The sequence below is a fragment of the Tauraco erythrolophus genome, chromosome 13, assembly GCF_009769465.1.
Source record: "Tauraco erythrolophus isolate bTauEry1 chromosome 13, bTauEry1.pri, whole genome shotgun sequence".
Classification (NCBI taxonomy): Eukaryota; Metazoa; Chordata; class Aves; order Musophagiformes; family Musophagidae; genus Tauraco; species Tauraco erythrolophus.
The window spans coordinates 22,211,886-22,239,364 of record NC_141477.1 but is presented as its reverse complement, the minus strand read 5'-3'; the positions used below and the strand labels follow the sequence as shown (position 1 = coordinate 22,239,364).

Here is a 27,479-nt window from a genome sequence, read left to right as displayed (position 1 = left end):
TCCTTAACTGCAATTAGTCCTCCACATCAGCACTACTGATCATTTCAAAGGTTCTTCTCCCTCTTCTTCCCTGCCTTATCAGGAGGATGCACCAGGCTGAGCACTTAGCTACTTGAGGCCTCCTCCTTTCCCAAGCACTCCACTCTTGCTGGGCAAACACAGGCATTTTTTGGGTAGCCTGAAGCAGTCCGAAGCTGAATGGAGCAACAGCATGGACTTCCAGGGGCTGAGCTGACACAACTGGCTGTACATCATACAAAAAATCTGTTGCAAAGCGCAGACTTAAACAAAGGACTCCATAAATCTTAGACCTTTGTCACTAAAACACCCCCTCCCATACTGCCATACAAAGCATCCTTGTCTGTTACTCTGTTGTGCGTTAACTTCAGGGTAACAACGCTCAGATGCCTCCTTCTTGCTTACAAGGAACCTTCAAAACAATCCCCAAAGGGCAGACTTAGGAGGGCTGAAGACAAAGAAACCAGAGTAAAATAAATGAAGGGGAAAGAGCGAGAGAGATGGTGCACACATCTGTTGTCACCTGAGACTGCAAAACTATTGATTGCCCAAAGAACATGTAGCTGTCCAGTCACAGGGGAAAAAAGAAAACTCCAAGTGAGGTAGATCTAGTAGAATGCCAGGAAAGAAATCCTCCCTCCAGCAAGATACTCCCAGTTCCTCAAGGAGCCGTCAGCACCCACAGATACTGCTGCAATGTGGGAATTGCTGCAGCACTGCAGACCCCAAGAGCTGCTCTGGGAGGAGGGCAGCTTTGGCTGGGGGGGTGAGATTCAGAGGCACAAGCAAGTGGCCTTTGCCTGGGGCTGTGAGCAGAGGGGAAGCAACATTCTGAAAGCTGGTGCCTCCCCTCTCCTGTCCAGTCAATGAGGTGGACAACACAAAGAGGTGCCTGACACACGGCAGCATTACCAAGGGCTCCATAGTTTTTAACCAAAGCACTAACTCGGCCACAGAGTTCTAGCTGCACAGCAAGACACATCTCAGTAATCAATCAGATCAAACACTGATTGTCCAGTCTCTGAGGAACAACTTCTCCTGACAGCCCCTCAGTTCCCCGTTCTCCAGCCTGCTCCATCCTGATTGCCTTCCTGGGTGAAGAGGTAACCCTCCCTCTTCCCTGCTGACTCTGGGGAGCAGAGGACGGAGCAGAGCGGTGCAGCACCCTTGCAGGGTGCTGAGGAGCCTCCGGGCAGGTGCTGGTTTGTTTAGCTGTGAGCAACACAACTGCAGACTAAAGAAAAACAGCCTGGAGCTCTGGAGACAGACACTGGGATAAGAGTTGCTATTAAAATGCCATTGCAGAACGTGGTGCTTTCTCCTTCCTTGCTAGGTTTTACGTAACCGTGTAACAGCATACCTGACTAAGACTGATATTAAGTATGCACATATATTTCTGTAACAATCTCACGAATAGCAAATTTTAACACCTTGGCTGAGCATCTGATGTGAAGCAGTGAGAACTAATGCATAGTAGATGCTTTACAATGAGGAAATAAAATGCAGAGAGGCTCTAGGAAGCATTTCGAAAACATGAATAAATCACTAACTGGAGCTTTAGAGATGTACCAGAATCTGCATTTCCTCAGGGCATCCATGAGGGACATTGGACTTTAGGTTCTTCAGAACAACGTCCCACAGAGTTCCCTTGTGCACTGCCAGATCACGGCGCTGCTGCCTTTAAGCCCAGCAGCAGAACCACCAACAGCTCTGATTTTGGGTCAGCTGTGGTTCTGCAGTCACTGGTACAGCGTGCTCAGGTCCTGAGCACATCACAACTGTGGGTCTGCAGTCACTGGTACAGCGTGCTCAGGTCCTGAGCACATCACAGCTGTAGTCAACAGGAACTGGGAGCTCTGAACAGCCCAGAGGTGTGTATTCAGCCTAGCTGTGCCACAGGTCTTGCACAAATAAAAAGCTTGGCAGAAATACGCGATGCAATTATCAGCAAGCTATTGGTTATTATTGCTGGAATTCACCATCTCCCTCTTCATGAGATGATCTGCTTCCAAACAGTACTCCTCAGTCTCAGCCAAGGTGCAGCAACCAGAATCCCTAAGGTTCACTCTTCCCTCCCAGACCCCCTGCTCTCCGTAGAGCCCTGCTCTCCGCCTTGTCGGTCCGTACCGTGCGTGTCGGACCGGACCACGGGGCCAGATCGCTGCACAGCCTGTACGTGATTTCGGATACAGCACATCCACGTGCTGCCCAGAGCCACCTCCTTCCCGAGTGGCCAAGTGCAGCTCTCAGCACTTTGAAGGTCAAATTCCTAAATCTGGACCTTCTAGACAGAAAAAGGTTTCTGGACGTGAAAGTCTAGTTGCTTAGGACTGATAACAATACGTATTTAAGTGCATTCTAAGTCCCCTGATTTCACCTTTTATCTTACATTTGATGATTTTAAAAAGCAGTAATTATGCTAAAGGTAGGGAATGTAGCTTTTCCCTTTCCTAACAGCGCACACTGAAACATAGAAGCATTTTCAAGCAGATCTTAAAAAGATCCATAATTGTATAAAAGCAGCAATTGCACTGAACTCTGCAGTGGTTTGCACGGAAATAAGAAAGGAAAAAATTGATAGGACTTTCCAGGCCTTCAAAAACTTTTGACTAAATATTTTTGCAACTTTTGATTTAGAGCTGACTACGATCCTGCATACTTTTATTGCCTCTAGTGGCACCAGTTCCACCCAAACCAAACAACTGTGAAGGCAGAAGAGAAAAATGAAGACTGCTCCATCCTACGGATCTATGTAGAGAGTAAAACAACCTTAACAGCATATGGGATTTTATATTCCTATTTCTGATTCTGAATCTTCCTTTGTTTATAAATAAGAAACAAGGACCAACTGTTGCCATCTAATGGGGAAAACTAAGAATCAGTACCATATTCCTTTCTTTCCATATCCACTATGGATTGAGTGCTTGTGGAGAGTCACTTCTCTGTTTCCTAATTTCCTCATCTGTATAGTAGCAATGACAGTATTTACTTATTTTGAACAGGATTTGTGAGGATAAGATAGTATTAAATGCTTTGCAGTTCTTCAAAACTCATTTGATTTTCACTGTCTTTTTAGGTCCTTTAATGGTCATAGTAGAATATTGCAAATATGGAAATCTGTCCAACTATCTAAGAGGAAAACGAGGAGATTTCATTGCATACAAGGTAAAAAAAAAAAAATGACAAGCTTCTCATAGTTACAAGGCAGAAAATTAACAACCACTTACCACAAGCTGGATTTTTTTTCTGCATTGGCACTGAGACAGTTTGGTATTTATATAGGTGCTTTATTTTCTCACCACGTTTCAATTTGTATGAGTAAGAGCAGGAAACTTTATTCCCTATAGATCCTACAGATCCTCTTCTTTTCTAGCACCTACTAAAGAATACCCCAGCACTCCAGCGCATTTGCGAGAGGGAATTACTCGTGAGACACTACTCAGCACAAGGGGGGCAACACAGTAGTAGTAAAAAAACAGTATTAACTGAACCAGGAGAAGGTAAACCCTCCCCCAAAATACAAGCCCAGTTTTGGGATTTTTGTTTCCAGGCCCACCCCACCAGCTACCAAAAGCAGCTCACGCTTCCATCATCTGCTCATTCCCATCTTCTGTGTTCTCCCTTCCCCTGTGCCTACCTAAAAGTTTGTGCTGTATGCAGCCAACTGGACCACGAACACAGTGTCCATTAAAACCAACCGAATGGTTTTGGTTTTCAAGCCCTTGTCTGCATCCACACAAACGTTTGTCCCAGCACAAATTGGGCTGGGATATGGGGGAAGGCATAGGAGGCCAGAAATCAGCAATGGGGAGAGAGGACAGGACTATCTTCTCATTGTGAAAATACAGCACTAAAAGGGCCCTCCGATCTAAGCCCTGCCAGAAACTGGAGCCTCCCCAAGATTATTTTCCTGGATTATTCTATAATAATAATAATAATAATAATAATAATAATAATAATAATAATAATAATAATAATAATAATCCTATTGTGTACAGGCACAAAAGTACATGAGGCACTTTGTGTAAGAGAAGGTTTTCATGGTAGGGTCACTCAAAATTTCTTTTCTCACCACTGTTCTGATGAATTGCAGGGACTGGTTGTGTCTCATCCCCCAGGACAGGGTGAGACGGACACATTTCAGTGCACATACCTTGAACTGGGATTTTTAGCATGATTTCCTAAGAAAGCAAGAGGAACAGAATTAGAATATCTCTCTGCTAATCTGTCAGTCTCACTCGACCATCTTCCAGCTAACTTTTATGGTGGAATATTGCTATCAGTAAAATGTGAGGTTCTGTACTAATGAACAGGAAATCAGGCTTCATTAATTCTGCTATTCGGGGAACATCATGTCCAAACATGTTTTAAGCTCATCTCCAGAGGATGCTTTCTCCATATGCCATTCTATCACATATTTTAAATGCCCAGGCATTGCGTCATCCAAAGCTAAAAAGCAGTTTTCCACCATTTCTAGTCCCAGGAAAACTCTGACCAAGCAGAGAAAAGTCTGGATGAGTCCAACAGTGATTTGACCGAACTGATCAAGAGGCGCCTCGAGAGCGTAGCCAGCACAGGAAGCTCTGCCAGCTCAGGATTTATTGAAGATAAGAGTTACAGCGATTCAGAAGACGATGAAGAAGGTAAAAGAAACCTACCTAATCCCAGATCTTTTAATCGTAAGGATTTCTGTACTTGGCTAGTGCCATGCACACTGCCACAGACTTTACAAGCCCTTACACAGATTGATGTGTTTCTGAAATGGCAAATTCTTTCTCCTGCCTGTGCCTCGCTCCAACTTTCTCACAAAAAGAGAATTGCAGTAACATATGCGTATAAAAGATGCTCCTGTTGCATAAGAGGAGCAATAACAATATTTTACCAGAAGATTTGTGGGGCCAGTCTGTCCCCAGTCTCACCACTCACTCACTATAAATAGTTTCCCTCACTTTCATTCCCAGATGTTGTTTTCCCCATAGCTAAATGACATGATTAATGTTGGATGGAACATTTTTAATCATCTCTAGGTCAGTGCTTCTTAAACTAGAGGTACAATCATAGTAGAGAACACATGTGACATTGCTCAGATGCAGGACCGGGGTCACCAGCATCCAAGTGGCACCAGTGCCAGAAAAGTTTGTCGCTGTTGCTCTAGTGTTTTGCTGTGCCTGTGATCTCTCCTAGATGCTGAGGATCTGTACAAGCGGCCCCTGACTTTGGAGGATCTGATTTGCTATAGCTTCCAAGTGGCAAAAGGCATGGAGTTTCTTGCCTCCCGAAAAGTGAGTTCATGAAAACGTCAGGGCTCAACTTCTTTCACAGAATCATGAGTATCTGATACGAAGAAATCCAAATATGCTTTTGAGCCTGAGTAATCTGCTTCTTGCTCTTACATTAAAGTGTTAGAGATGACATTAGCTCTGGTGGTTAAGCAATAAGTAGCACTGAAGGAGTTGTGAAGGAATATCCATCATGTCCTTGGCTACAAGGACTGGCATCTGTAACATGAGAGTTGAGATAGAAGGAGTGAATACAGATTGTAAGGCAATTCGTGGAACTGTCTCATAAATAAATGCAGAAAAGGCTTCTTATCCAGAAAGATCCTTCTAGTATGGTCAACAAAACTACTACTGAAAAATGAAGAGGGAGTATACAGCTATTTATTAGCCTGTCAGTAATGTTGGAGACTATCAGCAAAGTTAGCACCTCTTTTGGATATTAAAAAAAAAAAAGTATGTTTGTAGGCTGGTTTTGAAGTAAATTAAAAGCAAAACACATGCCAAAGGATGCCCCAAACTGCCAGCTTGCACTTACCACCCAGCTACCAGGGGCACACACAGGAATCCCGGGCACAGGACCTGCCTCTGTGCAACTCCCCGTCCCGCACACCCTCACGGGACTACATCTGCAAACGGAGCCACAGCTGCTTTTTGACCCCTCACCAATCTGCTGCAGGACTAGTCACTGGAAAAGGGCACTCCCTTCATCTCACAGAACTGTGGAAGTTATTTCACACGGAAAAAATCAGAAAACCAACTGCAATACTTGGCTGTTCCCTGCGTTATTTTCTCTTTTGCGTATGACAGTATATTCGCAGCGGATTCCCACACACATTTTCCCTCTCTAACCTGTTCACAACAAAAGTTCATTTATCTTTCCATTTCCAAAGAAGGTCTCATGCTTTCAGCTCCAGCAGTGGCTCCTTGGCCAGGCAGACCCTCTGATCTTGCTTGTCCTCATGCCTTCACAGTGCATTCACCGGGATCTGGCAGCGAGGAACATCCTTCTTTCAGAGAACAACGTGGTGAAGATCTGCGACTTTGGACTAGCCAGGGATATTTATAAAGACCCTGACTACGTACGGAAAGGAGATGTAAGTGGAAGAAACTTAAAATGCTAATCTCAAGATTTTCTTCCCCTGGGGCTTGGGCAGATTCATAACAATAGTTCTGGCAACATGTTGTGTCTTCTGCATTCCTAGGCAAGACTGCCACTCAAATGGATGGCTCCAGAAGCTATTTTCGATAAAATTTACACAACACAGAGTGATGTATGGTCTTTTGGAGTGCTGTTGTGGGAAATATTTTCTCTAGGTAAGAATGGTTTAAAACTTTCTTTCCCCCTAATTTACGGCTCTATTGCTAGGAAAAGCTTTAAACAAAACACGGTGACGTGGTGCCACGTTTCTGTTTCAGTTAATACAATTACACAGGGCAGATAAGGCGTAAAATAAAGTCATTGGACTGAAATCAGTGAGAACTTCACCTGGCAAAGTACATGACAACAGTGAATATTGAGGAGGGGGGAACAAAAAATCCTAAACTTTGCACTTAACATCTGTCATAACTGAAACAGGCAGAGCACAAGGATAACACCTCTGCTGCTCAGGAGCGAAATCTTTCTTGGAGAGCAATGCAGAAGTTTCCCATCAAACCACGTTTCCCACTGAGCAGTCTGCTTCAGGAAAGGGCGCAGAGCATCACGCCGCTGTGGACACAGCGGTCCGATGTTGCCCGTGGCAGCCCATGGAACACAAGGGAGTTTGCCCACGTGACCTTTTATCCCAGCCTGATTTACCTTCCCCACAAAATCTAAGATTTTCTAAGAAAAATGTATTGGCAGCAGCTGCCACCAGGTTGATACAAGAACCAGCACTAGACTCTGCTGAGTCGTTTTGGCAGTGAACAGGCAGGACGCAGACTCTTCTGGCCATGCCATCTGCAAGCCACAACATTTTTGAAAGAATACTACTGGTGTTTACGTACTACAGATTTCATCTTACTGTGCTGCTAAAATCTCGCTGAGATCTGGTTACTGTCCAGCAGATAAAGCCCTGAAGTTCAGGCAGGCAGTCTTACAGACAGTTGGACTTCGCTGCTCTCAAGTTCTCCTTGCAGAGTGGCAGGTTTTGTTTTCCTGGGGGAATTTAGGAATGTCAGCTCTGGCTTTTTAATCAGCATTCGCAGACAAAAGAAAACAAGAAGCATTGTCAACTTAAGCTGCTGGATTTTAAAGCAAACTCTGTAATCTCTTACTATCTTTGGTTCATGGATCGGTTGAAATTAATGATTGGGCTCAAGATGCCAAGTCCAGATCTGGATGCAAAATCTGGAGCTGTTTCTATCCTAATCTTTATTTAATACTGGCTGCAAATATCTCAACCTGATTTCAGTCCAAGCCTTCGATTTGAACTTTTCTCTAGTTTGTATCAGCATGCAAAACAGAAAGTTCACATTCAAATGGTTCAAACAAGTGGAGTTCCTGCTTTCTCCAGAGTCCAGTCCTATTTATTGAGAGTTTTGTAACCTCGGTGTAACAACATCACCTGCTGCACGTGTTTTGAAACACCACAGAAAGACAAAGCTCCCAAAGCACCAGCAATGCCCCAGTTCTAACAGATGATCCAAGGAGATGCATTAGCAGAGACACACTCAGAGGGGATGGTCTCTTCGTTGGGCATCTCCAAGGAACCAAACAAACCGAATACTGGCGAATGGCAAGGAGCACTGCAGAAAGCAAACTTTATACCATTCCCAAAGGTCCTGACAGAGTTTAACAGCTGTGAACTTTGGGTCCTTTGGCCTTTAATACTGAAGACTAATAAAAATTAAAATATAGTCAGTCAGTGAAATCTCTATTTTTAACTATTTTTAAAAATAATTTATCTGGCTTCTTTTAATTTTAGATAGCCTGTTTTCTTAATGAAGGTGCTTACTTGGAACAATAGTCTTGTGAATTCAGAGGAATCTACTCAATGACTCCAAGGGCTGCCATCCGTAGAGCAGCCTCTGTCCTCATTATGACGTAGATCACAAACTACTTTCTTCCATCCACGGCCCAGATTCAAAAGCAGTCATTTTCTCTAAGAGGGTTTTTCATACAGATCATCCAGGCATGTCTGTGGTTTGGCACTACTCACATCTGCAGCTCACGCGATAAATATTTAATTAAGGATTTGTGTCACTGATTGAACTCTCTTATATAAAAGTTTTACAGATCATTGAGAGCCAGGAGATGGAAGTTATTTGTTGTTGCTACAGGGTATGTTTTGGCTCCCGTTTACAACTACTGCTTTTTACTGGATCCCCCAGACTTAGCACCCTCTGAAAAAGGAAAATATACTTATTAGCAAAACGCACAGTTTGGTTTGGACATGGGCACTTTCAGGGTTAGAAGCTGAAAGAAGTATGATAAGGCTGGCAGACTGGATCCATTCTGGTGATACACAGAGAAATCAGGACTTGAGAGACTGTTAATTTTCATTTGGGGCTGAGTTTGCACTAAGCTTTGCATTATTTAGATGGGGTCAGCACATCTCGTGTCAGGTAACGCCAGCGACGTTTAATACATCCTGAAATCACTTACACGGCGCATTACAGAATGTCAGTGTCTCCTGGAATTTCAATGTGCACTGTTCAAAAAGCAATCAAAGGTAATTATGTAAACAAGCAGTGCCTGGTAGTATAACATCAGCATCTTATTACCCTGCTAAAATAAAACCAAGATCAAAAGAGTGCTACTATATCTAATGCATGCCACATCTTTGAGCATTTTGGAAGAGATTTCCCCTAAGGAAAATGTCATGTGTAGACCTTACACCATATGTTTCAGCCTACATTTCTCCCGAGCTGTCTCAGCATCCCAAATTCAAGTTATTAGGCTTATCACATAGTCCAGATGAGGTACAATGGTGAGTGGAGGTGGAAAAGGGGGAGTTCCTTGCTTTTGAGATCTGAGCTGCCTCCAGGAGGCCAGCACTGCTCAAAATATTAACTACCAAAAGATTTTGCAATCAAATATTCTTCTTTGCCTTCCCTGTGCTTGCTGTCAGCAATATATTGCAGTTTATATGATCAATGATGTAATCCAAGAAGGATAACTCAGATTGTGAGATCAGGTGGAATTCTCCATCCCTCCTCAGCCAATTCTACCATGTTGTCCTCAAAGTCTCAGTCCCAAGTGATGTATTTGCAAGACTAATTTTTATCCATAACCTCTGCTGTGCCCATGAGCCAGATCTGGCCAGGAATACTCAGCAAACTGAGGGATTTCTTTTGCATATCAGAATGGTCAGTGTAAAACTGCCATTCATCAATGGCATGGCTCCATTCAGCTCCTCCTCATGGAAATTGGTTGGCCATGACAGCACGACAATCTGCAGTTGGAAATGAATGAAAAAGGCCACGCAGCCCATCTCTTCTGCAATGAGGGGTGTTGTTTTCAGTGTTGCCCCAGTACATGGACAACCTAGGGCTAACTAGACCAAGTGAGGCTTTTGCTCACTTCTCTTGAGAGGCTGTGCCACTGTTAAATAGATTGGGAATCAACTGGGCAAGTCGCAGACGGATTCATGAAGCCTCAGTACCTTGCAAAGGTTTGTACAGATAAACCTGTACAGAAGAAAACACGAGCTAGTGAGAGTGCTTTTATCCAAAAGATTTCTGCTGTGTTTGTTGTGCCCCCAAGTGCACACGATTGTGTTTCCAAATGGGGAAAAAAAAAAAAAAATGCAGGAAATAGATGGAAACATTATAGATGGTAAATCATATACCGATTCCGTGAGGGCTGGATACAGAACCAGATTCCATTCAATCCCCTCTGTTAAGACTTGATTAAATTTTTTCCAAATTCACCATCCAGCCTCTGCCAAAACATGACAAAGGTTGTGCTGCATGTGAAGCCTTTGCTGAGAAGGAAGGGAGGAAAGCTTACGGATCCACAAGAGGTTCAGTAACTTCGAGTTTCAAACTTCAGTGTAGACATCTCTTGGATTTTACCTATGAGGTCTGGATTACTCAGATGCCAGAGCACTTTCTCAAACTATGTATTTGTTCCTCTTATTTATGGTGCATCATGAAGTGCAGATGTCACACAACAAAGATCACAACCTCTGAGAAGCCCCATTTGCTCATTAGTTGAAGAGCACATCATTGCATACATGCATCTACGCTAGCCATTCCTCTGAAGATAACTGCTTACACAGGAAAGCGAAATAATTCTCACTGCTTCATTTTGATGCCTGCTAGGCCAACTTTGTTCAAATTAATATAATACCACCAGTCCCTTTATAGGAGTCTGGTTTCACACTGACAATTGAGTGGCCCTGAAAATAAGCAGCATTGAACTCACACTCAGAAAAGAAAACAAGGCGAGAAATTTGGAAGGTCATTTTTCAAGGAAATTTTACCGGTAGGACTGCGTTTACTTCATGTGTATTCACTTAGTGCAGGATATTGGCAGATGGTTTGGAAAACAGTATGTAACCATTGAATGAGCTGGAACTTTTCTACCACTGTCCAAAAGGTCATTTAAAGTCTCAAACTAACAAAATTTATTTCCCTTCTGCCATATTTCACCCTGGAGTGGTCCTGGCTATATCATGAACGCAGAGGAGACAGCCTGGTTGAAATCTCCAAAGAGACAAAATGAGTCTGTGATGGGTTTCCAAACAAAACATTTAGATAGCAAGTGATTGCAACCTCTTCTTTGCTCTAGCTTCTTTTACTGTCAGACTCCAGGTAATCTCAAATGTTCAATAGATACCACCAATATGTGTTTAATTCACTGGACTGGGAAATAAGGATTGTTCCATTCTGAGCCTTCCTCCTTATTTCTCCCATCAGGTGCCTCACCATACCCTGGCGTGCAGATAGATGAGGACTTTTGCCGACGGCTCAAAGAAGGAACCCGGATGAGATCTCCAGAGTACTCCACTCCAGAAGTGTAAGAGCTCCTCCTTTTGTATTGAGAGCTGATACATGTCATTTAAGCATCATAAAAGAGATTGTATTTAAGCGTGGAGGAGGAAGGAGACCTCATCAACTGACAGCTATGTATTTTGTGTTTTGTTCTCAGTAAACATTGTAGTTGTGCATATCTTGGGTGTCCTGATACCACAGACAAATGCTAAAGACAGACCAAGTCAGCCTGACCTTTGCAAACAAGAAGATTAACAGATCTCCCCATGTCAGTTGTAGTTAATGAATCTCAGTTCAAGACACTACTGTGTCTGCCTCGATTTCCAATTCTGCGACAGATACCAGGCATCCGTAACTAGGACTTATTTCAGCAATATCAGTGCGGCCTGTCAGCCAAATTTTAAGTGAAAATCAAAAGCCTACAGGCTTAATGGAGGCAGGAACACGGAAGGAAAAGGCACGTCCCATGGAAACTAGAATAGAATTTCAGCACATGGAGATCTTGATCCAAAACTATGCAAGCAATGACCAAAACAAGCAGGAAGAAAGAGTTCGGAAGCGAAGCTCCTGTTCTTTTCCTTTCTCAATACCTGTGGTTTTTATTTAGGTACCAGACGATGCTGGATTGTTGGCACGGAGTACCCACAGAGAGGCCTACTTTCACTGAGCTTGTCGAGCGCTTAGGAGATCTTCTCCAAGCCAACGTTCAGCAGGTACAGCAATGCAAACGTTTCATAGAATCGTAGAATCATCTGGTTGGAAGAGACCTTCAAGATCATCGTGTCCAACCATTCACCCTGCACTGTCAGGGTCCCTAAACCATGTTGCTCAACACCAAATCTACACATTTTTTAAACACCTCCAGGGATGGGGACTCCACCACCTCCCTGGGCAGCCTGTTCCAATACTTCACAAAGTATTGTCACCAAGTGTGACCATGCAGATGGATACGTACGTGGATATGTGTATGGGTGTGCACAGGTAAAAACTATGTGGAGCAACAGTAGGTCTGACTTCATAACAGAGGCCACAAGGAAAACGGCTGCTGGGAGGAGGAAAGAAAATGCTAACTATTCAAAAGGGATTATGTTTCAAAACTAGATGCTTATCCATCCATAATAAGCAGAAACTTACATTAATTAAAAAAACACTCAGCTGGCCCTTAGAGGAACAATAGTGCTTTATCTCACAATTTTAATTAGACTCCAACATAGTAAAGTGCCAGTAGTTGGTCTGAACTTTCTCTCTCATTTTGTGAGCTTGTGTTCATCAGTGCTCTTAGGAGCTTTAAAATGATGCAGTTTAAAGCTCAGAAAGTCAATTACATAATTATTAATTTCATAACACTTAAATCAGTTGTTTTCTTCTTCAGTAAAAACAACCAGACCAGTTATGAAACTGACAATTTAATTTAAGAAGAAATCAAACATTCTCCTCCAGCTCCTCCCTGTTTGTAAACAAATTTAGTGAAGCTGAGTTGAAGAGGGCCCAGTTCGCAATATGAAGAGCTTGTGAGTTTTATCCTATAACCAAAGTAGATTAAGGAGACATAAAAATCACGATAAGGGAATAGGGCACTCAACTGCTTCTCAAAATTAAAAAAAAAAAAAATCAAGTGAAGGGAAATTTGGACAAACAGTTTTAGGAGCTAAAGGAAAAGTCATTTCTGAAGATGACTGCAGGGGTGTAACGACAATGCGGAGCTTATGAAGATGTGTACTGAATTCTAGTAAACTCACAGCATCAATTTCTTGTCAGGACAAGAAATAAAACCCTTGAAGGTTTGGCTCTTGCTAAGCTGCAACTCCTTACGTTGAACATAATCAAAATTCTACACATGGGCAATATTATTTTACCAATTCCAACATGTTACAAGTCATATTGACCATAGGGTTTTGTGACGTCCTGCTGCTCCCTCCCATCTCCCAGACACAGGGCTTAAACTTGGGTTTAGGTGTCCCTGAGACTGGTCCCTTGGAATCCCCAAAGGGGCCAACATGATGACAATAGAGAACTGCTTTCCTGAAGAGATTTCCTGAAATTTCTGAAATTCTGAAGAATTTCCTGAAATTCCGTTCACTTTCACTGAGGCAGAACAGCACACATCTGGAATACAGCAATGATCACAAAGAAATTGCTGCAAACTCATCAAAGATGCTGCTGCGAGAGGCAGCAAAGCCAGCTCCTGGCAAACGGGACGCACGGATATCGACACCCTCAACAGAACCGTCGCGCTGCTGCGCCATATGTGAGGGACATGCAGAAGCCTTGTAACTGCTATAAAGACCAGTGAAGCAACAGCTCAGGCTGAGATGTCTGGAAGAAGAAACACGCTAACTGCAGATGAGAACTGGAACATCAGAGACCATTCCCAGCCGTTCTACGTTGCCGGTTTCCCAAAATGTACCATTTTCCTCATGCAAAGCCTCCTACACTGTAAACACTGGATAAAGCTATACGTTCTAACTTCCACATGTTGTGAAGAACATCACAATCACTTTGAAGAAACATCATAAAGTTGAAATAAAATCTAGTGCTTTCTCAGTGTAAAGCTCTGTAGGATACAATAACCTTTTACATCTGAGATGCAGTACGAAATGAACTTTACCTGCTGTGTGTTCTTTTATGTTATTAATTATATAGGATGGTAAAGACTATATTCCACTGAACATCACCTTGTGTCCTGATGGAGAATCTAACTCCAAAACTTGCCCTGTGGAAGAAAACTTGAACAACTGTGTTAATCGCTGGAGTGCAGTGGAAACTGGGTAAGAAAAAAAAAAATGCACATAGAGGGTGGGAGGGAAAGAAAGATTTGATACAGCTGGGCACTACTTGTTGTCCTCTCTCAATATGGCTGTTTTGAAGGAGTTGGACAGACAAATTTGTCAGGGCATTGCTCATTAGTTACAAGAGATTAAAAAAGAAAACTGGTCCAGGAAACTGAGCTGTGTCAGGGATGCTAATTGAGCTACCAACTGGTGCAGCATCTGCTTGGGCTTTGTGCTGACCCCTCAACTCTCCTGCTTTCAGTAACAACAGCAAGAAGCGACCACTGAGTGTGAAGACATTTGATGAGGTGCCAGTGGAAAAGGAGAAAGTGATGCATGAGGTAAGTGAGGTGATTGCACCCTTCTCCATTGGGTTCACAGATCACTTGTCACCAGCACCTGAAACACTTATTAAAGCTTTTGAAATCTGTTTGGTAAGAAAAAGCTTTAAATCAAGCAGAAGATTTGGCCCTAGCATCTCACACATAGGTCTGTGTCACAACAAAGAGGGACTTGCATTTAGCTTAACAAATAATTCAAAGAGAAGCTCATGCTTGATTATCCTGGCTTTGATCAGGCTAAGGGGCTTTACATTACATATTTTGATTATGGTTTTTTCACCATAATAAAATGGCAGCTCATTGAAATGAAGCTTTTTGAAGGGAACGTGTCCAGAACACATTCTGGCTGGCTGAGACAGCCAAAAACTTGGTGGTGGTGAGGGTGTTCAGTTCTGGATAGACGAGACCAAAATTCAAGTTCCTGCTCTACTTGATTCACACAAAGGGCCTTAACTCTGGATTTTTCTCCCCCCGAGTGAATATATTTATTGCTGGTTTAATGGCACTGCAGGGTGGGAGAGTGTTGAAAAGTTTCATTTTCACTCCCCAGGAAAACAAAAGCTTGTTTTGTTACAGAGTGATGGTTCTGCTCATTGACTTTCTCAGGTTCCAAGGGCGGAGGTGTTTTTTTTTTTCCTTATTTTTTCTTCCTTGTTAAAAAAAAAATAAAAAACAACCAACCCACCTGAACTCATGAATTTGCTCTATGGTTCAGGTACTCCCTGGCTGCAGTGCCCTGTGCAGGTCACACACTTGCCTCAACAACAGATTCTGTGCTGCTGAGGAGGGATCTTCATAACACACACAACATGTTTGAAGCAGGTAGAAGGTTAGGGAGGAGGCATGAAGCCCTTGAGAAACCTTCTAATGGAGGAGGAGGGCAAGAATCAGATGGCTAGGAGCAGCACAAGGAAAGAAAGACGTGTAGGGTTTTATAGAAAGCCAGTCTGTCTGCTCTGCTAGCCAGGGAACATCTCCCACGCTCCAGCTAAGACTCCCTCGTGGACAGCCAGCCTTTCCTCAGACCAGCTCTCTTGGGGAGGGTCAAGTCTTCAGCTACAACTTGTCCTGGACGTATTTCATGTCCCTGACAAATATAGTGCATTTCTCAGCCCTTAGCACAAACTGATGCCCATTATTCCCTACTATTTTGCCAGGTGTACTTTCTGTGCCTTTATCGGTGCATCTTAGGGATTAGAAGGCTTAGAATTTTCTCTGGCTCCTGCATCTTTCCTCTTGCAGGATAAAAATCTGTCCCTCTGAATCACACAAAGACATTTACTAGATAGATCCGGTCTCAGTAAGAGATTACTGCTGCCAGCATGAGCATTACTTTCCTAAATGCTGCCTGTTCCTGGCATTTTAAAGTAAGTCCTTACATGAAGGGGGAAAAGTTTCAAAAAAGGGTAATAACACATTAACAGATGATAAATAAATGTGAGATTTCAATGAGGATCTTTTAAAGCAAAATTTTGGAGTGATTTACTTTTGGTCACGGTAAGTGCACTTGGGTTACTAAAATTATCTTAAAGACATTAATACTGATTAGGTCATTATTTCAAACAGTTGCCCAGGAACTCTAGAAGTGTTCTACCACACCTTCCTGCAATTGTGGAGGTAATAAAAGATATTTAATATTTTTTAAATTACTTAGAACAGGGACTGTGCATGCTTGTGAATTTGTGCAGCACTTAGACAACAACGACTTGATCTTAATTGCAACCTCGAGACTCAACTTCAAGCGCAGCAGAATCACAACCTCAACTTTAAAACTAATCAAGACAGTTTTATTGGACAGCTCATAAAAAAAATCCATAACCACAGTACAATGAGCCCTTTAAGCTATATATCTTTGCAAAGCACTTGGAATTGCCAAAACGATACTGAACTTCCACTTCCTTAAAATTTCAATATTTCTAATAGTGTATTTCTAGTAGGTATTTAGGGTACTTTTTCTCTGAGGAGCCTAACCAGTATTATTGGATATATTCTTTATGAATTTCTGTCTATTCATATCTCAGCGATCCTACCTAGATGGTATGCATATGTCATGCTTAATATCAAATTCAAGCTTGAAAATGTCAAATTATTTTCTGATACGTTCATTTTAGGGGTGCTTTCTCAAAATACAGCTCAAAAACTTTATAATCACAAAACCAAGGCAAAAGTTCTCAAGCTAAACAGCAGCATTTCAGGAACAGTTGGATAAAAACTGGTAATATCAGCCCTGATAAGAGAATATGCTGAAGAAGGGGTTTAATGTCATACACCAACTGGACATATCTACATGTTCAGCACTTTAGTACTAAACAGCACGCAGCTGAGAGCTTTGATGCCAGCATTTGCCCTCCGGGTCGTCGGTTGGCATCTTGTGATTACACAGAACAGCTGGTAGCTCCCACACTAGTTCCAGCACACGAGTATCAGTATCTCACACTACGACATAACATCTACGGATGGCCACCTTGTTGGCAGTGTCTCCCTGCTAACTGCAGACAGGGAGCCCCAACCTCTGTGGGTCACAGCGAAGGAGAAGTTGCGTTCTCCTGCCCTTGCTTTGTCTGCCCTGCAGCTGGAGACAGTTTTAGAAGGTGAAATTCTATCAACTTGCCTGTTTGGTATCACCATTAGCTGGAATTTGCCATTCGAACTCGCTCCTTGGCTCTCCTTCTCTACTGACTTTAATAGTGGTTCAGTCTGGCTCCTCTCCACACTCTCCTAATGGAAGCCGTGTCTAATTTCAAAGTGCTCCGTGCCATCAGGATCATCTGGCACTCTGCTGATGGTGTCTTCCTTTTCTACTCAGGAGTCGGACAGTGGGATGGTGCTGACGTCAGATGAGATAAAAAGCCCCAAGAGGCTGGAAATCCGTTCTTGGCCTTACGGGATCATGGCTCTAGCGTGAGTATTTTTGTTATTTCTTTTCAAGACCGTTCAGAAAAACGCTTCTGAAATTTGCAGCTTTTTTCTGATTCCAAAAGGAAAACCATTAGACTGTCTAAACAAGCTAGAGGGAGAAACAGCTCTGGATTTCAGCCCTATAACTGAAAGACCATGGTTAATGTATTTTAAGAAAGTTATAATGTAAATTTTGCTTCCAGAAGGAAGTTGAACATAAAACAGAGTTGCAAGTCTCTGAAAGGAATGCTGCACTGTTGCATTTAAGTTACAGGAAGGTTAATTAACATGAAAAATGTTGATTCGCGTGGTAAAAATGAAAACTCATTTCATCAGCTTTGAGCACATGACGTCTCGTCAATTAATTTAACTCTTCTTCCAAAATGCCAAGCTGCCTTGTGATTCTGAATCACGTTCAGAAAACCAAGAGAGTGCTCTCTAGTGAAGCTGGTGGCTCCTGGTCTTGACCTGGTCTCCTGGGGCAGAACATTGTGCACGTGGCAAACGACGGGAGCAAAAAAGCTGAGAATACACACATCTACTGTAGCTATTGCTTGACTGCCCCTCCGGTGCTCTCCTTTACTGATGGAACAAAGTTTGAAGAACTCGATTTGTCAATCCAGAAAATAACATTTATAATTATACCAGAGTCCAACAAAGACGTGTTTAACTTCAGACATAGGGAAGGACTGGCACCTTTGCAACTGATGGAACATGAGAAAAGTTAAGGCAGCATGTACAGTAAAGAATAGTATAAGCACTGCAAAGCAAGTACATTTACCAGAACCTTGATTGCTACATTTGCTTTATCACAGCTATGAAGATATTTCTACAGAGCAGTCCCTTAATCCTACCACCTTCTTGATCCCATGAATTACATTGCTCAGATTTGGTTTACAAATAGAGACTGTGACAGTGTTTGCTCTGTTTATCCGTTCGTAGTACAGACGATCACAGAAGGATTACTTGGCTTTTAGCTCACAGTTCTTTGTATTTCTGTAACAACCAGGCACAAGCAGAGAATTGGTCTAGTAGTGAAACAGGTCTTCTCCACCTTCCTAGAAAAGTATAATACCAATAGTAACCCATTTCACCCATTCAAACATCAACTTGTAGAGTATTATAAAAGAAATGATTCTGTAGCAAGGAATTCCATGTCTATTCAGTTAATTAAGCTAATTAGACTTTACTGAATCACCTAGAGCCTTCTCCGAAATCTATGGATGAGATTTCTATTAGTTTCCTGTGTATTAAACTCAATGATCTTTCCCACCAGAGCAATTGCTTGTTCTACATCAAGCCACCATCTTTCTCTACTACAGAGAAACGACAGGGAGGAAACGCTCGTGCAGCTTCTGCCGAGTATGGGAGAGTTCACGGGAGAGCGCGGAGTCAGAATCTAACAGTATTTCGCTCCCTCACTCCAAGTAAGATGGAAGGAGCTTGCTTTGTCTTTTCAGACCTTAAACCGATAAATTCCTAGATGTTTGAAAGCAGGAGAGAAGAAGAAAGAGGAAAAGGGAGAAGGTTCCATAAGGAAGGCTAGAGAGCCTCGCAGCACTGACAGGGAGCATCCAAATGCTGCAGGTGCTGCTGGGCAGGAGCGTGACTTCAGGACCAATGTTGTTCAGCAGTATTTCTCCTGGAGCACTGTCCCTGCTGGGGGATTATCAGAGATCCAGACACGGTTCCATGTTTCTACCCTACATGCACGCTGAGAGGGCTCTGCACAGCCCAGTGCATTGCTATGGAGACCAAATGGCACCAGCTCTAAGAAAAGGAGCTTAAATGTCAGGAACTGCTTTACTCTGATGCTTTACCTGGGCTAATTTACCTCTCTTTTCTGCATGATGTCATGTTGACACGAATCCAACATATACACACACACACAAACCGCCTCCCTGATAGGATTTCTCCTTCTGAAGATTTCTGTCAATCACCTCTGCCTGCTGTTTCCCTGGTTGGAGAAACAGTTGGCAGAGGAAGGTTTTCCCTCTCCTCCTTCCAGGCTTTCTGCTGAAAATCAGAAAAATCAACATCCAGCCAGATGCAGAAACACAAAATTTCCATAACAGCCCGTTCTTTCAAGATTTCCAGGAAAACCTTCTGAACTGCTATCAGGCCCACTGGGAGTGAACGTGGGCTCTGCTGGGTTCAGTGGGTCTCTGCCTGACCCACACCATCTGGGGCTCTCCCCATTTACAGCCACACTTCCACAAGGATGACATTCATCATGACATACCTGACACTTTCTGTGCCAGCCAGATCACGAAAGACCCTGTTAACAGAGGTCTGCTAGAAAATCAAACCCTGCAGCAAGCTGTGTGTGTTGTCTCCTCAGTCCCAGGACCCTGACCTACCACTGAACGGACAGAGGTGTGGTTTTTCTTGGCCACATCCTTCACTGAGTGTTTGAGGTCCAGCTGAGAAAGCTATTTTGTCAGCTTCTTATTTGTTAATCTTGCAGACTATCATTGGCACAAGTAACATTTTTTACATCGTCGCAGAGCATCCTGATGCCCTCTCATTTGAGGACATGACACCCCTTGGTGCTCCTGCACTGCTAACTTGAAAAATAAGCCTCAAAAGCATACAGATGAGGAGGAGAGGTCAGAAGGGAGTGCTGGCTTAATAGGAGAGATAAAGTCACCCTTGTTAATTGTATATCGCTCTCTACCAAAAACATTTACCCTGGATCCTTTTCAAACAGTCTTTCTTCTCTAAAACAAAACTTTTCAAAGGCTTAGCATGTTTTCTAAACCAGAGTGGCTGCATTTATTATTTTGCCCAAATCTTGCTGTTTATTTATCTTGCATTCATTTCTCTGTCGAGTTTAAAATTTGGCAACACTACGCACCACGGACTGTCGGTGTCAAGAGTTTATTGAAGATGAATCTGATACTTTTGGCCTGGGACCACTGCTGGACTGGACTAACCGTTTCTGAGCTCTAAGCATTTTATACTGCTGAAGTATCGAGTCACAACAGTAGCTGCAGTGAGAGACAGAAAGATTGACTGGGATAATGACACTGCAGCTGGCATTCAAGGAAGTGCATTAAACACAGAGGGGTTGGAATGATGGGATGACCTCGGTGTCAGGTTTTGTCTCACAGTACTAACAGGCTACTGCCAAGCACTGCTTTAAAATTCTCTCAAAGACTCTATAATCAAGTTATTGTTGAAAATTCCAATAGGTTTGATATCTGCTCAGTTGTCCTCCCTCCACCCCTTTCCCTTCTTGCCCCCCTCCCTCCCACTCCAATTATCCTCAGTTGCTCTGAAATTGCTTATCTGGTTCTGGCCAAGTCCCACGGCACCAGCTGACCGAGGCTCAGCTGATCCGCTCTGGGCTCTGGATGCTGCATCCAGATCACATCACTGAGGGCTCTGCCAAAGCCAAACTGGGCCTAAGGCAAGTCAATAATACTGAAACAAACTGATTTTGCTCAGGAGCATCAAGCACTCATGTCCAAACACAAGGTGCCCGACAAAAACGCAGCCCAACTGATTGGGCTAGAATCTGTCTGCACCATCTCAGAAAAATGGGCCATGGAAATGTTTGCTCCATAGCAGAACTTAGTTTTAGAAGATTTTTCTTCTGTGATGAGCATGCTGAGATAGCAAATGTACTTACAGTTGTGTCACGCAGCACCTTGTACTCTGACCTGACTTGAGCTCTCCAAAATATAAGTAACTTTGAATGAGTAGCTACTCGGGAGTTATGTAAGCCCCTTTTTTCTAGGATTATATACTGTGCACTTGCAGTGGCAAGGGCTAAAGGGAGAATTGTGAGTGCTCCCCAGCTTGGTTTTGACTGCAGTGCTTTTCATCTCACTGAACTTGGAGTGCTGGAGCTAGTGTCAGGGACAGCTGGACCAGCATTGCCACACGCGCACAGGGACAGGTACTTAATGAGTGGGAGGCTTTCGCCTGTTAGAACTTGATGTTAGCTGCACTTTGTATTTAGAAGTGTTTCAAAACAATAAATCCTTGATCCTAACCCCCTGAGTTCTCCATGCCAGTAGACTACTGATGCACTGATACTGCCAGAAGAGAACTCAGGATCAAATTCTTCCTGCACAGCATCCCGTCTAAACTGTATTAAAGCAAACTGAATCAGTCGTAATTATCAGAAGAAAAAAATAACCCTTTTATTTCTTTCATGGCAGAAAAATTTAAAAAATTAATCACTTACTCTGTGCCTCATTAAACACCTACGAAAGCTGTTACAAAGCCCTGAAGCTCCCACATGTTATTATGAGATGTGGTCGTGAGACAAACTGCTCTACTTGGCAACGCTCAGCCCAATTTCTCATCTTTCCCTGAACACAGCTTCTGAACAAGGCCAGGATTGCTTCATGGACACAATGGTCTATTAGTTTTTCCTACTGAGGGCCAGACACTTGGCCATCTCATCGCAAGGCAATAAGAGCTGCTCCACAGCACTGGGAATAAGTGCTACGCCTGGTACTGTAGCCCCTCTCTGGATAAGGGTGATTTTCTTACAGTCATCTCTCCTTCTCCATGCTCCTCTTCAAGCCATCGACCCTGAGATTTAGGCTAATAGAAACTGGCTCCCTCTCACATAAAATAAACAGCTCCAGTAATGATTTCCCAGCTCCTTGATGATTTCAGTATTTTTCAACCTCTAACCAAAATCCCTGGTTCATACAGTAGGATGAAGAAGTCTCATTAGGTCACTTAGGTCTTCTGGCTATTGCACGATTATCCTCTGTGGTATCTTCTAAACAACTTTGACACCTCTCCAGAAAACTTAAAAAACATTGTGAAAGATTACTCCGTATTCAGGCTAGCTTTTCCTTCATCTAATTTAATTCCTAGACTTTTCAGTTTCATCTGGACCGGGAAATCTGACATAGCACAGTAGAAATGGGAACTCGCTACCCCCCGTGCCACGCTAGCACGCACATGTTCCAGCTTGCAGCTGGGTCATGAGACCTACTAACCATACCGTGGCCCACACAGCCACACGACACGAGCATGCAGCAGCACAGAGCCCAAGCTCTGAGACAATCAGGCTGCTTGATGCAACCCTATCTACAGACCTGGCAGGCTTTTAGTTACCGTCCACACCAGTAGGTTCCACCACCTCCTTTGGTTTTTACGTCTAACAGGCTCGACACCGGCACCAGGGCCAGGGACGCTATAGAAACACAACCTGAAGTGAAGCAGGATTTGCTGCCAATTACGAATGTCACTCTTGGTTGATTTGCTGCTACCTATTTGCATTCTCCTGATCTTCTAGTATCGGTTCCTCTAGTGCTTTCCCCGCTTTTGTACTTCTCCCCACAAACCTCCCCAGCTTGTAGGTATCTTTCTGATTTTAGAAGAGGCCAGTGCTGTGCCTTGGCTAACTCTAGCCTAAGACACAAGGCTGAAGCCAGCTCACCGCATTCCACGAAACATCTTTCCCCAACCAGCACTCCGCAGAAACGCGCACGTTATGATAGAGCATCCTTTGGGTTACAAAATCTGCTTGAGGTCAGGAAATGGCAGTGTTTGGACTCCCATCTTTCCCCTTATCCTGCCCCAACCAGTACACATTCTTGCAAGGACAACCGAGTTTTCAGGCTGGTCCTTGTGCACAATGTGACCAGCTCGGGTCAGTGAGCAAACCTGTTGCGGTCGAATGTCACGGCATTCACACGCCTCATCTCCAGCGTTGCGCCGTGGTGAGATTACGAACAGCCAGGTGGGACTGGGCTGAGACATTCACAGTTATGAGCAGATTTATCAAAGCTGAACGTCTCTTTTATCGCCTCCTGCAGCTGCAGCACTCGCAAGTCGGGCAGAGGCAAAGTCAGTAAGGAAACACCTTTTGGGGCAGTGTAATGCCAACCCAGGAGAAGCACTGAACCAAGTAATGGCTAGCTTTTAATGAAATTATTTAATTACATAACCATTATTAACTTCTGTAGCTGCATAATTGTGTGATTAATCAAATCTAATGCCTTCAGTCAGAAAATGTTTATCGGTGGGGCTCAGGGAGAATTTTTCTATCTTATACAGGGCAGCACAAGTTGCTCGGAGCACAAAGGGGTTTTTGCCTTCCTCTGAAGCATCCAGTACTGACCACTGCCGGAGGCAAAACTGGTGTCTGATTCACTGTGGCAGTTTCTGTGCAGCAAATGAGATTTCAAGGACAGAGAGAAAAGCGATGCTGCAGTCTCTTTTTTCCAATATACAGTCCAAGTGTATGCACATTACATATATATATTCTCTGTTGCTGAGCGTGAACAGAGTAGTTTGAAGTGTCAGTAATATGCAGCATTAAAGGAAAAAAATGCAAAGACCCTTGGATAGCTTTAATTTAGGAAATGCATTTAGATGAAAGCAGTAGTTTTGAAAGTTAATTGCGTTTTGGTCTGCCATAAGACAGCTAATGACAAAACTTGCTTCTGACCTAACTCATCAGCTTTCTGCCTTTGGAGCAAATATTAGATGTCAGCATTTCAGAGTCTTTCTTCAAACACCAGCTTGATTTCAGCGATAGGCAGAGTTATTCCCAGATATCCAGTCTCCTGACCTATGGGGGCAGAAACCTAACAAGAACACTTGGCTACGTCTGAAAATTTCCCACTGTGTGGCCAACCTAAACGCTAATAACATTTCTTTTTCTCCAGCACTCTGAGATATGCAGGCTGGGGGCCAAATTAAACAGATACTTTCAAACTTCTCTCTGTCTCCACTGACAACTTTAATACCTGGCAAATTAGAAGCCAGAGCATCCACGGAATTGTCTGACACAAGTCAACAGAACTGAGCAACAAAAAGAAAAATACATAAATAAAGAATGAAGCAAAGTTGTGGTTCCATTGCTCATGGCAGGGAAGAATTTATCTACAGAGAAAGTGTGTGTGTATAGAAAGGAACAGCTGCCAAATGTATAGCATACAGAAGAAGTTTCCACTCACATTTTCCTCTGGACAAAGGAAAAACTTAGACTGTGAAAGCAGAGCGCGCTACGTTTTTGTTCAAGTTCTCAGGGTTACTATCTATTTTAGAACTTCTGCTTTGCCACTCCACAAGTTTGGTTTCAATGCCTTGTGCAGGTCTAAAAGCACAGTAACGTTAGCTTTAAGCTATAACATCTGCCTTTGCATTTAGAAGTCACAGAACCCGAGTTTATTCTAGACGTGCATGACGTGGTGGGCTGGCTCGTACAACGCAGAGGTCCTGGGTTCACTTTCTAGAGACAAAGCTGGAGATGCAAACGTGCTGTGGAAACTCACTACAGTCAGGCCAACTCCGAAGCAGCCAATCTCCCACTGCAGCTGATTAGAGCTGCAGCGAGTTGCAGCTGTTTGTTATGTCCAAACGTGGCTGAACGTCTCAGCCTCTGGCTTAGAACGACTGGTTTCACAGACCGAGAGATACAGAGCATCACCTACTCCTCACACTCCCCCAAAAAGAGAACTACAGGGACAGATAATTTACAGATGGAGCCTACAGGCTGTTCGATGTGGTTGTGCACAGATCATCTACTCCAGCCAATGGACTGCACCCTCTTGACCCTTCCAGAATTAGCAAGATTTTTAAGGGAAGATACTGCCACTAGTTCTGTCAGCCAGACTGAGAACATCTGCAGCTTGTGGGAAAACCAAAGCTTTTGACAGGTTCCAGATTCAGAGGCGAGACAACACAACTTCTAAAGTCACAGTAGCATAATGGAGCAGGACATATTCACCCTTCCATAGTTGAAAGGAGCTGGGCCTGCTGGATATCACAATTCTGTCATGCCAAGCACCAACCTGCTCTTAAGCCTACAGCATTTCTCTCTGCTGTACCATCACAAAAACATGACAGTGCACACAGCTGGTGTCTTGGATCTGCTGCTTTTCCTATTCACGGTTTTTGTTCCCCTTCCTCCAATTACTGTACTTGTCTCTTAGCTATCGTTATTGTTCCTGGAGCAGGAACCGGCTTTGCTTTCTTTCTAAGGCATCATACCCTGAATCCATGATCAACTGTTGGGGACTGTAAGCACTGCAGCAGCACAAATAAGTGGAATGAATCATACAATTATTTGATGAACTGTTGATTATTCAGACTTGGTTTAAGGTCAGCAGAACGTAGCCTTACCCTCCTTTAAACACATACGAAACACACACACAAGGTGCTTACGCACTGCCTGGTTTTAAATTCTCTCAGACACGTTCAGAAGCCATTCCGAACCCGGACGTGAGCAATGCCATAGCCGGTCCGTGAGTGAGGCTCATCCCAAGGAGATGCCTGCTAAACGGTCCCTAAGCAAAGTGGAGAAGTTCAAAAGCCATTCTCACGTTGAGATCCTTTTGAGAACCAACCCGATATTATCCAGACCTCTTCCAATGAATTCCTCATGTGCAAGAAACCAGACTTTACAAAACATTATTTTTAAGGCAGCCAATGACAAAAAGTACCTTTTTTTCTTCCCCACGATGCTTGCTGCTCCTCAAGGTCACCTTGTGATACAAATCCTCTCCAGGGTTCTCCTACTTTTAACATTGAGGTTGCTCCATGTGATCTGAGTTGCTTCTCTCCCACCGCCTTCATCACCTATAATACGAGAAGACAGCAGAAAATGAAAGCTGACTCTCTGTAATAGCATCACTTACAGGCCAGCAGTTGTCACGCTGAAAAGTGCTGCCCTTCACTAGGCACATTGCTCAGTAATTTTAAAAAGCCAGAGAAAATAAAAGAGATTTTGCCCTACATGGCAAAATTATGTTCAACATACTCTTTATCATTTTAAATTGGAGTCTGTCATAGATTATTCATTATTTCATCCTTTATTACACTTAAAGAAAAGTCATGGCCTTCAGTTCTGCTTTCAGAAAAGTCAAATTTTTGCTGACCTGTGTCAGAACAATAAGAGAAAATATTATTGTATGTATAGGACAGGTGCATTCATAACTAAGATATACACAGTGCATTGAAACGTGGTAAGCTAAAAAGGGCAACAGGACTCCTGGATTTACTCCTAAAGCTACTTTTAAAACACCAAGTTATTTGAAATATCTGATTTGGTTCCCTTATTCAATCCGTAAAACATCACTGTCTTACAGGATGCTGCAAAGGTAAATTGAGATGCTTTATCTATTTATTTTTAAATCATTTTGACCATTAATTACACGTAGAAACAAAACCTTATGGAGACAAAGTCAATACATGATACTGTTTGTTCCCAACAGGCGCAGAGCTGTTAGCAAGAGCAAAGAATCCATATTATCCGATCACGAGCGCGAGGCTGTCAAATACCAGCCAGCAGTACAGGTAGAAGAGGACACCATGGACTTCACACTGGAAGACTCTGTTCTCCTTCCTATGGATCCAAACCTGGAGTGCCACAGCCCACCTCCAGATTACAACTCTGTCATTCACTACTCAGCCCCTCCAGTGTAATCAGCCCAACCTGGCAGGGGGCATCTTGCACCTCTCTTAACCATGCTAGAGTCTCACATGCCTCCATGCCTGGGTGAAAACAGAAGGGAAATCTGACAGGACAATAGTTCATATGTTTCTCCTGGCACATCTCTCTGATGTGAATAGAAACATTTTAAAAGCATCTTCTTCGCTATCTTTAAAGACCTATTGCAACATATGCAGTAAGTTAAAATTCTGCCTATCAGAATTGTAAACCCAGAACTTCTTCCACTCCTTCCCCAGCTGGGACTGATCATGGGCATGTGCAGATTTACAAGTCCCTTCATTCATGTTTTACTCCGCAAGAGTCACCAAGAGGCATGTCAAGCTACTTGTGAAAACAAGATTCATGCTCCTGGTCCTGCACACATCCTGCAGGGATTGTTTAGTACGATGCTGTAAGGGACCAGTTGAAAACTACAGCCACCCACACTAATGTTTTGCTTTTGGAGAAAATCCAAGATTGAACCACTGTTCTTAACTTGGGATCTCACCTTCCGTAAATATTTCTGAAATATTTTGAAATCCGAAATATTTGGCAATCCAAATTATTTTGGTTACAATTTGTGATCTAATAGTTTCCATTGCTTATAGGATACACCTGAAAATGGCATGGCACGGAGAAAGCACATATCAAGAGGCAGGCTGGTCTTTTGGGCCAGCAAAGTATACGATGTCACTAAATCTGGTTCCCTGTGTTTTCTCCTTGTTCAAACAGCAATTTCTTTAGCGTACATGCAATAGGGAACCTTGATAGAGATGCACCTGTAACGGCTGCAAGGCAAAATCACTGCCTTAAATAAGAACCTTCTTGAGCTTAAATAGGC

At 43.2% G+C, this 27,479-nt stretch overlaps 1 protein-coding gene across 1 annotated transcript in view; it reads left to right on the top strand.

Moving 5' to 3' along the window:
• Positions 1-26,631, top strand: part of LOC104380953 (vascular endothelial growth factor receptor kdr-like) — a 94,609-nt gene extending 67,978 nt beyond the window's left edge. The window contains exons 20-30 of the mRNA XM_086619916.1: positions 3,095-3,183; positions 4,496-4,661; positions 5,203-5,300; positions 6,269-6,391; positions 6,500-6,611; positions 11,142-11,241; positions 11,824-11,929; positions 13,860-13,984; positions 14,250-14,328; positions 17,135-17,229; positions 26,421-26,631. Coding sequence (XP_086476042.1) covers positions 3,095-3,183; positions 4,496-4,661; positions 5,203-5,300; positions 6,269-6,391; positions 6,500-6,611; positions 11,142-11,241; positions 11,824-11,929; positions 13,860-13,984; positions 14,250-14,328; positions 17,135-17,229; positions 26,421-26,631 — 1,304 coding nt within the window. The remainder of the gene's footprint in view (positions 1-3,094; positions 3,184-4,495; positions 4,662-5,202; positions 5,301-6,268; positions 6,392-6,499; positions 6,612-11,141; positions 11,242-11,823; positions 11,930-13,859; positions 13,985-14,249; positions 14,329-17,134; positions 17,230-26,420) is intronic.
• Positions 26,632-27,479: the final 848 nt, after the last annotated feature.